Source organism: Erithacus rubecula, assembly GCF_903797595.1.
Source record: "Erithacus rubecula genome assembly, chromosome: 10".
Taxonomy (NCBI): Eukaryota; Metazoa; Chordata; class Aves; order Passeriformes; family Muscicapidae; genus Erithacus; species Erithacus rubecula.
In genome coordinates this window covers 139,836-155,274 of record NC_136662.1, presented here as the reverse complement: position 1 = coordinate 155,274, position 15,439 = coordinate 139,836, and the positions used below count along the sequence as shown (strand labels likewise).

The window sequence follows — 15,439 nt, the reverse complement described above, 5'->3', positions numbered from 1 at the left end:
ATAATTATCATCATAAATACAGGTGCTTCCTATACATCCTACCATTCCAAAATTTGCAGCATATATTGATATTTAAATTCTATTATTGTGAATACTCATATGATCCTTGCAAACACAAGACAAAAAAATCCCAAGCAGACCTTGAATGTTTCACATCAGGACATCTATGAAACTAGAAGTAATTGCTTTAAAGAATGCTAATTTTGACAAGCTTTTTTTCCACACCAAGATTTTAAGCTGAAACAATCCATGTGTCTCTAGTCCTGCCTCGAGAGGGTGAAAAATAACCCTGAAAAAACACCACAGTCTCTGTGCCACCAACATCCTGTGTATGCATTGCATGCAAACTCACCATTAGCAAATGCTTCACTGTAAAAGCTGCCTAATTTTTGTTGATCAGAAGGTGGCACCAAAATCAATCAGAAGCTTTTCATGGTTGGAAATCAAAGGCAGTTTTCCAGAAAACAGAATATAATAGCATTTACCAATAACACTGACAAGATGCCCCTTGATATAAGTAAGAGTCAGTCTGTCAGTCCCACGTAATTGATATCTACTGGAACTTGGAGTCTTGTGGTAGCTGTCACTTAAATCTGGATTTTTTGGAAACTGAGGACTCCGAGATCTCTTGATTTAAAGACTTGGGTTTTGAAGACAGCAAAATGTGCTGCTAGTCCTTGCTACGTCAGAAAACTATCAGATAGCTCTAGTGAAGATAATACGGCAGCAGACCTGCTCTTTTTAAACAAGACTTCCCAGCCAGCTACTCGGGGTTATGAGTGTCCCTGAGAGAATGGTGCATACCCTCTATTGACCATGAAGGGCACCAGGCTGGTCAGAGAGATGGAGCACCTCTCCCATGAGGAATGGCTGACAGAATTGGGATTGTTCAGCCTGGAGAAGGCTTCAGAGATATCCTAACTGTGGCTTTCCAGTACCTGAAAGGAGTCTACAAAAATATTGAGAGGCTATTTACAAGGACCTGGATTGATAGGACAACAGGGACTTCCCACTGTCAGTGGCTTCCCACTGACAGAGAGTAGGCTTAAATGGGATATTGGGAAGAAATTCTTGGCTGTGAGGGTGGTGAGGCCCTGGCATAGGTTGCCCAGAGCTGTGGCTGCCCCATCCCTGGAAGTGTTCAAGGCCAGGTTGAACAGGGCAACCTGATCTAGTGGAAGGTGTCACTGGCCACAGAACGAGGGTTGGAACGAGATGAGCTTTAAGGTCCCTTCCAACTCAGGCTATTCCGTGCTTCTGTGATGTGCAAGAGACACCACAAAGCAGTGTCTGAGCCCTCACTGACCTTCACCATGGCAATGCAGCACAGTGGGAGCTCTGTCTGTGAGCACGATGGCAGCATTAACAATGAAGGGTGCTTGAGCTAACAAGGCTGCCCCTCTTCTATCTGTCCTGCTTCAACACCAGTCCTGCTTCTACATCTCACTGTATCCCCCAGTCCAGGACATATCCTCTGCTCTCCCAGCAGCATGTGAATCCCACCAATTGCTGAATGGGGCTATGCCTTCAAAACCCTCACACAGCACCACTGCACATTCAAGCTCCATTTAAGGCTGGGATTAACTCAACTGCCTGACATTTTACAAGGTTCACTTGTTTTCACTGAGGTATATTCTGCTATGCACTGTTTAAGAAGAGATGCATCCTGGCAAAACTAATTCACCGTCATTAGTTGCTATTTCTTTAAATTAATGGAATACAATTTTGGACTGAAATGTCATCATTCTTCAATAGTTTCTTGAAGGTATTTATAATCTGTGAGTGACGCAAAACCATTTATGAATTTTTTTTTCTTTGCCCACTTGCTGGTATTGACAGCAGAAAAGAAACTTTAAACATACACATAACACAAAACACTCACTGAGAATTAGGTTTGTATTCTGTGTAATGAAACTGTGTTGTATTCCATTAGTACATTATGCTCTGTAGAATGTAAAACAAGTTCAGAGATTGCACAGCAACTAATGGAGACAGATTACAAGAAGACATGAAGAGGTCTAACAGAGACTTTCATGATGATACAAACAATTTATTTGACTGCACAGCAGTTGCTGGAGTTCAAATGGGTTTTTGCACAAGTTGTGAGTGTTAGAATGTTTCTAACTTGTCCTTTCTACTCCTCAGTGAGATTGTTGAAAATACTTGCTACAAGGACAAGATTCAAAACATGAAGACTGTGATTACTTTCTCAGAAAAGTGTCTCAGACTAAACCCTTGGGGACTTCAGAAAACCATAGCTCTGGGTTAGTCTTTCCCATTGCTTACTTTCAGGGAATCCCAAAAACAATGGTATTGACGAGAGCCTCACAAGCATATCCACAGCCCCACTCCAGGGACTAGAGGGACTCATTCAGAGGGGTGTCCTGCCTCCTGCCATAAACACTCCTGCTTTTCTGGCAGGTTGCACTATGTGTCTTCTGATTTATATTTTTATAACAATCTCCTCAATGTACCAAATAAATTCCAAAATGGAGTCTCAGTAGCTGTATTATTCTCCAGCAATCCCATATAGGGAGAGTCATTTAAAAAACAGAAACCAAAATTAATGTAAGAAATAACTAAAGGGAAGACTCAAGTAACGAAAAGAAAGAGGGAATGTGAGTAAATGGTAAGAAACACCTGGGTCCACATCACACTGGATATTGAAGCTGTGTGTCTGAGACTCCCAAAGCCACTTGTCCACTACTTCCCACTGCCAACAGAAAGGACAAGGACAAATTGTGAGGTGGGGAGCAGAGAAAGGGGTGTGGTGAGTGGAACAGACACACCACTACAACTTTTTCTTCTTGTTTTTCCTCTTCAGAAAATTTGACTCTCCAACAATTACTGTGAAGCATAGTCAGAGAACAGTTTATCTTTCACTACCCTGTTTCCCCTGTAAAAAAACTTGAGAGTAAACCTAGCCCTAGCTCTACTTTTGTTCCAGTCTCTATCTCCTACTCCTCCCCTTCTGAACTGCCCTTCAGACAGTGGCTTCCTCATTTTGTTCCTCAGAAAGCCAAATAGGAAAAGAAAGAAGCAGAAAAGAGTTGTTAGCAAACACTAGCATAGCATCCAGCTTCTTGACAGTGACAAGGGCATAAAGTGTGCCTAAAACTTACCTTTTGAAAGGAAGGCAGTGAGTGAAAGAGCAAACATCTTTATAAAACTGTTTCTTAAACCACTTAGATTTTCAGAGAAAAAAATCGATGCAACATCTTTCTTCCTTGAGCATAAGCTATCTTCATGTGTAAGTACTCTGTTAGTATCAACTAACTAATTTAACTCTTACAATTCAAAATCTAAAATGACTGAAAACCAGAGATAAGTTAATGAAGCCATTTAGCTGTATTTACCTACTGTTTATGCAAGGAGGATATGGTTACAGTTGCCCATCTCCCAGACTAGTCTCCTCTCTACCAGCACCAGATAAGCACCAGAAAAAAACCCAAGAGCCTTTCACTACAAACTTTTCTGTTACCTGGTGCATGTTGACAAAACTATAGACCAGTTTACAATTCCTTAAGACTACTCTTATCCCAAGGTGGATGAAGAATTACTCAACAGGTTATGAATTACCCAAACTTTGGCAGTTAGAAGCTGTGCCAGCTAGTCACTTACTATGAAACTGCTGATACAATATTTAAGTTATAATGATACCTTACAAAAATATTCTCTAAATGACATAAACAACTGCATTACAGCAATAATTTGGATCTGGATTTGCACTGGGAAACTAACATATTTCTGAGTTTTATCTGGAATAAATACAGTAAAAGTGTCACTGTCTCTTTGACAGAGAGATTTGGAACCTCACATAGTATTCACAGTGCATGAGTAATAAAGGTATAGGAATGGATTTAGTACTCACTCATTGGGGGTGTCTCCCTGACCACAGAACTGCCCATAGCTGTCAGTTGGATAAATCACTTTCCTGGGGTCCCCGTGCACCCAAGCTGCAAAATATAAAATACTTCTTAAGATTTTAGTCAAGTGCCCACAGTTAATGATTAAAAGTAGCTAGCATGAAAATGTATCACTTCTAAAGCACCATATTTTTATATTTTTTTGATCAACATTGAAGAATTCTGATTAGTAGGTTTCCTAATGAAAAACTAAAATGCAAAGCACAGCAAGCTATACTAAGATATGAACTGTAAGAAAGCAGTCCAATGCTCCAAGCCCCCTCCAGCCTGACCTTGAACACTTTCAGGGATGGGGCAGCCACAGCTTCTCTGGGCAATCTGTGCCAGGGCCTCATCACCTTCACAGGGAAGAATTTTCTCCTGATCTCCAGCCTAGCTCTGCCCTCTGTCAGTTTAGAAGCCATTTCTGTCACCCCATGTCATTGTGCAAAGTCCCTCTTCAGCTCTCTTAGAGACCATTTAGGCACTGGAAGGGGCTCTAAGGCCTCCCCAGAGCCTTCTCCACATTGAACACCCCTAACCTGTCAGCCTGCCTCCCTGGCAGAGGGGCTCCAACCCTCAGAGCCCCTCTGCTCTGGACCTGTTCCAGCCTGTCAGCATCCTCCCTGTGCAGGGGCTCCAGAGCACAGATGAGGTCTGACAGGAGCAGAGCAGAGGGGCAGAATCCCCTCCTTCCACCTGCTGACCACACTTCTTTCAGCACAGCCCAGGATACGTTTTGCATTCTGGGCTGCAAGTGTACGTGGCTTGCTCATGGCCAAACCTCATAAATCAGCATTGCCAATTCCTTCTCCTCAGGGCTGCTTTCAACCCAAATGGGTTTTTTCTAGCTTTTTGCCGTAAATTTTCCAACACAGTTACTCTATGACAGCAAACTTATCAAACCATGTAATTTTTTTTGAACACACTTAATCTTACAAGATTTTTTTTGTCAGCAAACACATGGCTTTGAACTTCTCCCGAATTACCTGCAGGGAAGCAGCTCATCAGAGAAAGACCTTGGGGTCACCAGGGACAACAAGCTTTCTCTGAGCCAGCAGTTTGTCCTGGGGGCCAAGAGGTGAGTGGGATCCTGGGTGCCTCGGGCAGAGCCCCTGCCCTGTGCCAGCCCTGGAGGCTCCTCTGCAGGGCTCTGTGCAGCTCTCCTCAGCACAGCAGCTCCTGCAGCTCAGCAAGGGCTCAGCCCTGGCTGTCCCTGAGTGCAGGGAGGGGGCCAGAGTATGAACCAGCTCTGCTCTGGGGGCCCAGAAATGGCACCAGAGGAACAGGCAGGGACTGAGTCCAGGAAGCTACACATGAACTTGAGGAAGAACTTCTTTCCTGCACAGTGATTGTGCACTTGAACAGATTGCCCAGAGAGGGTGTGGAGTCTCCCTCACAGGGGATATTCCAGGATCATCCAGGATTCTGGATGCAATCCTGTGCCATATGCTCTGAGATGACCCTTCTGAACAAGGATGTTGGATGACCCACTGTGGTCCCTTCCAGCCTTATCCAATGATTCTGTGAATTACAATAGATACTGAATGTTAACTCATTATTTACTTCTACAAAAGGCATTACTAATTGATTGGAAAGCTTTGCACAAATATAAGACAAAGGAACATTTCAATTAAAAATTCCAATATTCACAAAGCTGCCTCCCTCTATATGAAAAGGCATTACTATACCTCTATTTACTTACCCACAACTCCCAATGCAATGTAACCCAGAATGACAACTATGAAGATCACACAGCAAATAATGTCTGTGCAGCGTCTAGGAGCAAGAAGAAACACATTTTAAAAATAAGGTGTTTAATACCTTTCAAAACCACTGATTGTCATAGGGTGTTTTAACATCAGAATGAGACATCTGGACCAGCATCTTGCAGAAGTTTTAGTCACAAACTCATATTTGAGGTGTAAGGTCCTGTTTTTGCAGCAAGACCAGCAAATAAATGCATATGCTTTTTCCACTGCAGACAATGAGAACATATTGAGGAACAGATTTAAATATTGTTGGAACAAGTGAACCCATGAGATCGCTTATCATATAAGTGATCACATAAGTGGCAAGATATGCTACAGAACATCTGCCTCAGAATTCATTTTTAGTATCTGCCATTCTTTCTGTTTTCCAACCTATGTTTCCTCTTACAGAGAAACACTTTTAAGATAAAAGAGATTTAGAGATTTTTTAAACAGCTGGAGAACATGAAACATGTTACCAAGTGTGGACACTTCTCCCTTCACAGAGAGGAACAGCTTTATCATCTCACTGAAATAAACTTTGGGTGAGGTGGTAAAGGATGCAGGGTCAATAGGACAGTAACCTAAGATATGACAACTGCCCAAAATTGAAGAAGCAATGCTAAAACAATGCTTCTCATTTTCCCAGCCTCCATTCAGATGCAATTCTGACAGCAATCAAGCTTGGCTTGATACACCACCAGCATCATAAAGATACTTCACAAATAAGGACGAACTCCCTAAACAAGTATTTCTATTTATTTCTAAAATTATTAGCTTTCAGAAAGGAAAGAAATACATCCTTCATAGACACGAAGAGTGTGTGTATTCAAATGACAGTATTACAAGTCTGCAGTGATCTTCTCTATCATAAATTTTCTCCTGAGAATGATAAAACCGAAATAACTTGTGGTTCTCTAATTTATTCTTCTCAGTAAGGACAGTAAATACTTGTTTAGAACTTAGCTCTCTGCATCTGGAAAAATACTGAAAAATTAACCATGGTTAAAAGTTGGACTTCATGATCTTGGAAGTATTTTTTAACCTTAATGATTCTATGATTTCTTTAGATGCTTTCTGTGCAATTGCACTCTGCTCGCAAACAAATGAACCTTCTAAGTGGTAATATGCTTTCATCTGCACTTGATAAAATTAAGTGAAGTCAAGCCAGATTGCTCTAATAAGAGGCTCTGTCACAAAGAGGTGTATCAGAACTACTGCACATGTTGGACGGCAGATACTAGTCAATGCAAGGCACACAGAATTGGCATTCAAACTAAAAAGACTTAAGAGAACACAACTTAACATGTCCCAGTAATCATCCACCCTCAAGGGTACTAAGGATGGTGATCTAGATTTAAAAGACTTGCAGAATAAAATTCACAAGTTTTGCTAACAAACATTTTTAACCCCTGTTCACCAAAATAATTTAACAGAATGGGTTGTGATATTTACCTGCTATGAACAGGTCCTCTGAACTTTGGGTCAAATTTCCTTGGTTCACCTGCATTTAAAATAAAACAGCATAAAACCATTATTTAAAATAAAATTGGGGGGGAGGGTGCTAACACCAGCCTTTGAAGAGCATCTTCCATATATTTCTATTTAATCAGTTTTGTTAAAATAATTTCATATGGGCAATACCAGTAATTCACCAATAAAATTACCTAGATTTTTGTATATGAAATTAAGGGGTTTTTTTCCTAACTTAAAAACATTGAGGGCCTCATATTTACCACATGATAAATTACTTTTAATGTACATCCTATGACTACACCTATGCTCAGGTTCACACTGTATTTGAGAGACAAGGATTATGTCTCCCAGTCACAGGCTAAGTGTGTCTGACAGCGAGTAAATGAACCTATCTCTGCAGTTACAGACTTCTGATTTTTACATAGAATATTAAAGGGTTACAAGGGATCTTCAACATAATCTAGTCCCAACACCTCCTGCCACAGACAGGACAACTCGTCCTAGACCAGGCTGCTCAGAGCCCCATCCAACCTGCCCTTGAACAATGCAAGGTTTGGGGCATCCACACCCTCCACTGGCAATCTGTTTTCCATGTGGCTATCCTGATCAGCACAGTTCCAACTGATTTACTCTACAAACACAAAAAAAACTGCATTAAAAACCTACCAAATACAAACCCACCAACCTGTGCTTCCAATGTGGACCAGAACACAAGAAATTAAAGTATGATCTCACTTAGTAAACAGTAACAAAAACTTATGGTCAAATTAAAATTTTCAAGTTTTGAGCTACTGTATGAAGAGAAACAAGCAGTTTTCCATTCAGCAGACCAGAATTTGGATTTTTCCTTTTGAAGTTACCTATCCAGTTTTATGAGACACTTTCTTTACACAATTATGAAGATTTACTGAACTAAACTCTGTGCAATGAAAAATTAGTTCTTCATTCAAATGTCAAAGCTGCAATACAAATTACTACTTCAGAGTGCTTTTTCTTAAGGATCTCCTCTTCTGAACATCCCTGGTATTACATGGTGCTACCAGCCTAAATTTCCTCCCCTGGGCCTCAAAGTTTTGGCAATTAGAGAACAACTCAGCAACTTCTCAAAAGCAGAATTTGCTTATTAACTAAATGCCAGACTTTATTCTTGGTTTGTATCAGAAAAACCTTATCAAAATACACATAGATCAGTAAAATAAACACAGCAGTTAATAAAATCCTATTTGCCCTTCATCTGAGGTACTCAGAAACACTTTAACAAGCTCCTGCAATAAAAATACCCTAATACAGAAGAGATTAAAAAATTAAAACTTTGGAAAAGTGATGTATGATAGCAATGCTAGGGAGTGGAAGAAGCTATGTTTAATTTGTTTAATCTAAGTTTTCTAACTTAATTCTAAATTAAATTCAAATTCCCTACTTAATTACTACTGTTCTTTCCAAATTCAGAAGATTTTTTGGGGGGTGAGACGGGAATTTTTTATGTTTCTAGTATCTAGATAGCTCCTGGTAAAAGCAAACCACTTCCGCAGCTACAAAAGCCCAAATGTATTTAGAAAACCAATTCCAAGCTTTAGGAGTTTGGCAGGCATAAGGAAGATAGCAGTGGTGAGGGGGGACTGACACCTTCCACTAAGATTAAAAACTGTGATTATATTAGTTCTTTGCAGATGAGACATACCTATTTTACAGGCTGTCTTATAATACGAAACTTGTGTAATTTGGAGTAAAATATCATTACAAGAAATAACTCACAAGACATTTACGAAATCTGACTCCAAACAGCATATGAAGTGAATCGTTAACACTTTAGCATTGTAATAATTCTAAAAAATAACTCTAAATTACTTACTTAAAAATCAACTATATACCCTCGTAAAATTTACCTTTGATGTGCAATTTAAATAAACTAGCAAATGACATGCAGGAAAAAATTAGAATATTCCTAATAAGTGAAGAAGTTACAGAAAATCATTTGAGTCTGGATCCAAGCCCATTTAAGTCAACTGAAATAACACAAGTGGAAATATGTGAGATTTAGATCAGCTGTTTTGAATTGTTCTAAGAAAGCGAGTAAATTACCATGTTTTCCATAGTAGTTTTCTTCATCTCTATCCATGTTACTGTAGCTGGATCAGTTGAGCGAGCTTTCTGTGAGATACTGACTGTGTATTTCTGTGCTGCTAGCTAGCACACCTTCCCCAGCAAGCAGAGATACACAAAAATACTATTTAAATAGATTTTAAAATAAAGCCGATTGTCAGGGACTTCTCCAACCAGAACAGAAATTCACAAAGTAGGCAGGCCTTTCTGTGAATAGAAAGTTATCAGTGCCTTGTCCACCTACCCAAGCCAGTCTGTACAAAGAGGAATGACTCTTATCAGCTTGTATTCACCTACACTGTACATACAGAAAGGGAAACGGCTGCACCTGAATACCCTTTGTGAAAAAAACACATGGAAGTCGGTACAACCGAAAAAAATCCTGATGATTTGCTAATTGAAAATAAGGTATAACACTGTCGGCTACATTTTTGTAGCCTGTGCTACTATGATACAATCTTTACATGCAACAGGTAGCCACATTTTTCCTCCACTATATGACTAGCACCCCAAAATTCAAGTCATGTAAGTTCAAAGTGTAAACTGTCTTCTGTATACTGAAATTCCAGTCTTGTCAAGTGGAAATCTATTCTTAGAAGTAGTCATAATTCACTACTTTTTGTATTTCTGCACAGCACAAAAGAACAGAACAGAAGACATAGCACTAGAAGATCTCAGCACTGTTACATTGATACTGTAAAGTTTTTATAGTGAAATGAAGTACAAGGCATTATACTCAATATGGGAATCTGAAAGCCTGTGGCAATCTCTCCTTTGAAGCCACATAGGAACAGAATCTACATGTGGTGATCCTGACCAGAATGAAATTTCTGTTCTCTGTGGAATATGATTAAAACACTAATTGTAGAATTCTGCAATGAGAAACGTGTACACTTGTATACACACTCCTACGATAATGTACAAGACAAGGCTTAACTACATGCTGGAATGCCAAAAATGACATTTTAAAGTCAGTACTGTCACTGCATAGTACACAATGACAAAGAAGAATAATCTCATATGACATTTAACCAATGATGCCTGTGATATGAAGTCAAAGCCCATTTTGTTATTACAGAACTTAGCAGCAATGTTCTAATGTTTGCCAAAGTAGATATTTAATATAATCATTATCAGGTAACCAAGGCAAAAGTAACACATTGAAGATAGAGACTGATCTGCTGCAAAATATTAACTGTTGGCTGAACCCTCGTACTTAACTACCTCCCAAGACCTCCTGTCATTCTTAGGCAGACAGAAAAAAAAAAAAAAAAAAAAAAAAAAAAGAAATGCAGTGAGGCCAAATGATTGATTTTACTGTGCTCCCACTCAAGTTTGCACCTCTGTGAAAGGCTCCTTCCTTAGTAAAGGAACAGAAGGCACTGAACAGACAGTGCTAAGCAAAAATGTATACTAATTAACATGTATTTTGTCAGCAATATATTACTCAATTCTAATAAAAAGTTATTTCTAGTTTGAGAAATATTAGTTTCTTCTTCCCTGGTGTATGATCAACAGTTACACATGCCAGTGACTAGAACAGGTAGTGAACAGTCAAAGTACAGAGAACAGTGTTTTTATTAGCAAGCCGTTGCATTTGCATGTGTAGGAGCTGCTCCCTTCTACTGGAGCACATCGGTCAGTTCAAGTAATTCACAGTATTTCTAGAAAAGGTCTCAGCAACAATAAGGCCTCCATGAACCTAAGCTGCTAATTGAATGCTCAAAGATGCAAGTGCACAAGACAACGAATTAGGCTGCTAACAAATGCACAGGGTGTAGTAGGATTGAAAGATGTTCATCCCAGTTATGTTTCTCTAAAAAAATCACATTAAGATTTTGATGCTTCTGCCCATCTGTTCTCAGTAGGATTATAAAAAAATCCCAACACAAGTTCCTGCACAAGTTCCTGATCGATCCTTTTCAGAAGCAGAAATTTCTTGAATATATATAAAAGTTTAAACTTTTCAAGGTTTACAGTCTTAATTTTGCAAAGAATCCAAATAATTATTTAAAATGTACTGCTATTTAGTGGTAGTAAATTTAATTTTATTTAGAATATTTTTTTAGCAAACTTAAGGTACATTTTAAGCCACGCTCAGTATTACTTATGCAGATACAGCCTAATAATCCTAATAATGCAAAATAACACATTATTACTGTAAAACACACAGTGTTGAAACAGTCTATTAAGTCTGACATTAATTAAAATTCAAATTAAAAAGCTTGACAATTAAAAGCTTGACATTAATACAAAAACAACTCTTTCAATAAGTCTTGTACCTGGTTTACCATCATCCTGGGGTTTTTTTCTCTTTGAAAGATTCAGGTGTAACTTATTTCTTAGAAGATCATGTGCTACGTATAGGTAAAACCTTATAAAAAATAAGGGCCTTGCTACCCTTGTAAAATCATGGCTTAGACCTGCTACTTCATCTAAGCAGAAGAGAAAGTGACTCAGAAGAACTGGAGGTAGAAAAACCAGTTAAATAACCATTACACATTCACATGGTGGTTTACAGGGGTTGGTTGGATTATGTTTGTTATGTTCTACAACTATGTAACTGATAATGGGCTAACTGCTTCAAAAGGCCTGGTTCTTGCAATGAAGCAGCTCTCCTTTGCACCTGCCTGGGGACTCTGCATCGTTTCATACAGTCACACTCACATAAACTGCAATTATAATAAAAACACACTAAGGATTCCTCTCCTGTGTAATAAATCATACTAAATGGTAGCTATCTTTGAAATATCTTTTAAGTGCCAGTATAAGGTCCTGGACTGCCCTTATACTTTGATACTGACTCATAACATGCAAAAAATAGAAGGGTGAAGAGGGAAGAGGAGTGGTAGATAAGACAAACAAGTCACCTCATCACTTCAGTGTTGTTTATTTACAAAGCTGCAAAGACAGAGATCTCAACGTGCAAGTCAGTTCCCACCCACACTTAGTCCAAGTTTCAAAAGTGACTGTTGCTGATCTACAGTGAAGCTGAGGGCATTCAGCACTGCTCACAAACCACGTGCCATTGCTGCAAGTCTTACTAAAGGACACAGTAAAGGAACAGCAGCTAAAAAACACAACACAGTGAAAGGCAAGGGTTTAATGTTTCAAGCAGACCAAATTGCTATGTACTAGTTAGTTTTACCCATCATTCAGACTCCTTTGCTTCTCAAGAAGTCCAGGGCATGTGCACCACATAAAAGAGAATTGCGCAGGAATTCTGAGAGTTGACAGATCAGTGGAGATGGCTGACTGTTTTTCTAGTGTGGTTAAAAAACCAAACACTAAATCAAACTCTAAGAAAGAATGAAATTAGTATCATTGCAGTCCCTTAATTACTCATATAGCTGGAAAAGTATTATGTGCTCCATGTCACAGCCACAAGACAGTGAACAACAACATATCATATTTCCAAATTAAAATCAGTCCAAAGATTGTGCAATATTTTTCCTGATGGTGACTATACAATTAACATGTTGCTCATGTTCACTTAACATTAGACAAAACATCACCAGCATGACATAATCACATGTCAAAGGTCCACATCTAATATTCTCCTAATATTAGTGACAGCACAGGCTGTCAGGCAGGTATCGAAATACATCAGTTGTCAAACAATTACTCTCAGAAAGGGGATTGAAAATGTGTTAATGTATTACACACAAATTATCACTGAACTGCAATTCTGCCACGTGAGCAAAAATACCAATAGCTAGTGGAAGTTTTACAGTTCTCTGAACAATAAACAAAATGTTCCCAGCAGTTTGGGTCACACACAGAGCTTCGTTATGGTTTCCATTTCAATATGCTTATTAGCTGCTCCCCCAAATTCTTCTTTGGAGCTGAAATTGTCTGTTCTTTTTTTTTTTTCCTAGCTTCCATTTATTATTCTTGTTCTGGGACTAATGAAGTAACAAGTTTTATGGGCTATCCAAGCACAGACACAGCTACCAAGATACTTCTGAAATTATATGTCTATGAAAAGTACTTCTATGGAAACTCAACTATCTGAAAGACTTTTTTTTCAAAGTGAGGTTGGGCCCAGGAAACTGGGTGAACTCTAAAACAAAGCAAGTTCTGCTTGTTAGTTATGTCTGATGTAACTGCTTTGTCAAATATTTCCTTTTCCCAACATTTTGATGTATTAATCCAGCTAGAAAGGGGTCCTGGTCTTGGAACACACTTCCATGCTTTAGAAAAAAACAGCATCTAAAATACAGCTTTGACAATGCTTTACCCAGGAAAAGGAATGTTTTGAAATAATCAGATGCTTCCTATCCAGTATCAAAAAACATCAGAGTTTTCTGCTTCTATGCTGCTTTATTCCAGCTGATCTAGAATGACAGATGGCAGCTAATGATTTTTTCTCCTAGCAGAGTCTCTAACCCCAAATGCTTTACACCATTACATATCATTGCAACCTTCTCTAGTTATTTTTATGCAGTAAAATGATGCAAGCAGATACTATACCAAGAGTTTTTCTATAAATCATTAAAATAAGCACTTTCATAAGTGGGAGAGGGAGAGTTATCTCCAGCATTTACCATTGCTAATCACAACTTAGCACTTTTGCTACTGGGAAAAAAAGTGCAACTATACACATTTTTTATATATAAAAATGCCAGGTGGATGAAACAAGAGCTGGATTATTCTGGATTTTGTGTACATCATCTATCTGCCACTATTTTATTTGTACAAATGCATTCAATTACTTTGGAAGCAAGAGAACAGTCAGACTCACAACCTTATGAATAAACTAGTGTCTAATTCACAAAAGCCATGTTGAAACTGCAGTAATCAGAGCCTTGACAACAATGCATAATTTTGAAGATCTGTCTTTCTCTGTTTACCAGGCCTTTTCTAATAGCTCCATAATAAAGAATGGCCAATAGTTGCCTACATTTGTTTAATGAGCTGACTCTTCTTTTGAAAGCTAGACATCAAAAATCCTAATGTAACATGTTTGTGCAATGTCCAATATAAAATGAGCATTGCTATTTCTCAAGCTGTTCCATAATTCCAAAATTTTTCAGTCAGTATTACTTACACAATTCTCAGAATACTAAGATAAGGGTTCTATCCTTTCTCTCCTCTCTTCCCTTCACAGTCTTTATAAACATTTAAAAATGCAGCTTTTATCTCCCCTTATGGTCCTTCAGGTCTTGGAGACTCTATGTCTGGTGTGCACTGCCCTGTTCCTGATGTAGGACATACGCACAGCACTTCCATTCAGCAGGAAGTGCCTGTTGAGCACATTCAGAAACTGGCAAATTCACCTGTACAGTTAGGACCCCACTTTTAAGAGGAACTGTACTCCTGCAGGTAAACATAGTAATTTGAACACAATCTTTACACAATTACAGAATGTACTGAGTTGGAAGGGACCCTCAAGGTTTATCGACTCCCACATCCAGCCCTGCATAGCACCATCCCCAAGAGTCATATCACATGCTCAAGAGTATTGTCCAAATGTTTCTTGAACTCTGTCAGGCTTGGTGCTGTGACCAGTTCCCTGGGGAACCTCTGGGAAGAACCTTTTCCTAACACCCACCCTAAACCTCTCCTAGCACAGCTTCAGGCCATTCCCTCGGGCCCCGTCACTGGGCACCAGAGCCGAGATGAGCGTCTGCCCCTGCTCCTCCCTCATCAGGAAGCTGAAGCCTGCAATGAGATCTGCCCTCAGTCTCCTCTTCTGCAGGCTGAACAGACCAAGTGACCTCAGTGGCCCTTCACACGGCTCCCCTCAAGGTCCCTCAGCATCTCTGATGGCCGTCCTTGGATGCTCTCTAAGGAGCTCGGTATCTTTGTCACACTGCGGTGTCCAAACCCACCACAGTCAAGCTGAGGCGGGCAGGTGCGGGGCAGGGTGGTACAATCCCTGCCCTGGCCCGGGGCGATGCTGGGCCTAACGTGCCCCGACACGGCCGGTTCCCCGGCCCCAGGGCACTGCCGACTCACACTTCACCTTCTGTCAGCGGGATGCCAGGACACTTTTCACAGCGCTGCTTGCCAGCATGGCGCTGCCCAGTCTGTCCGTACATCAGGGCTGCTCCTCGCAGGTGCACCGTCTGGCACCTGCCCTTGGCCAACTTCTCACGATTGGCGACTGCTCAGTCCTCTAGCTCATCTTCTGGTTTTTCATTCAACAGCGACAAAACCCCCATCACTAATATTACAGAATTACATGAGTCTGATACTGAA

The 15,439-nt window shown here is 39.7% G+C and overlaps 1 protein-coding gene across 4 annotated transcripts in view; it reads right to left on the bottom strand.

Moving 5' to 3' along the window:
• SLC44A5 (solute carrier family 44 member 5) overlaps nt 1-15,439 on the bottom strand; it is a 55,627-nt gene that overhangs the window by 21,977 nt on the left and 18,211 nt on the right. For 3 of the 4 annotated variants that reach the window (XM_079314353.1, XM_079314351.1, XM_079314350.1), the window contains exons 2-4: nt 7,112-7,160; nt 5,611-5,684; nt 3,872-3,956 (exon numbers count right to left, since the gene is read on the bottom strand). In XM_079314353.1, the coding sequence (XP_079170479.1) occupies nt 3,872-3,956; nt 5,611-5,684; nt 7,112-7,160 (208 nt within the window). Of the gene's footprint in view, nt 1-3,871; nt 3,957-5,610; nt 5,685-7,111; nt 7,161-9,214; nt 9,267-15,439 lie in introns of those variants that run through there. The other variant, XM_079314352.1, reaches the window with a different exon arrangement.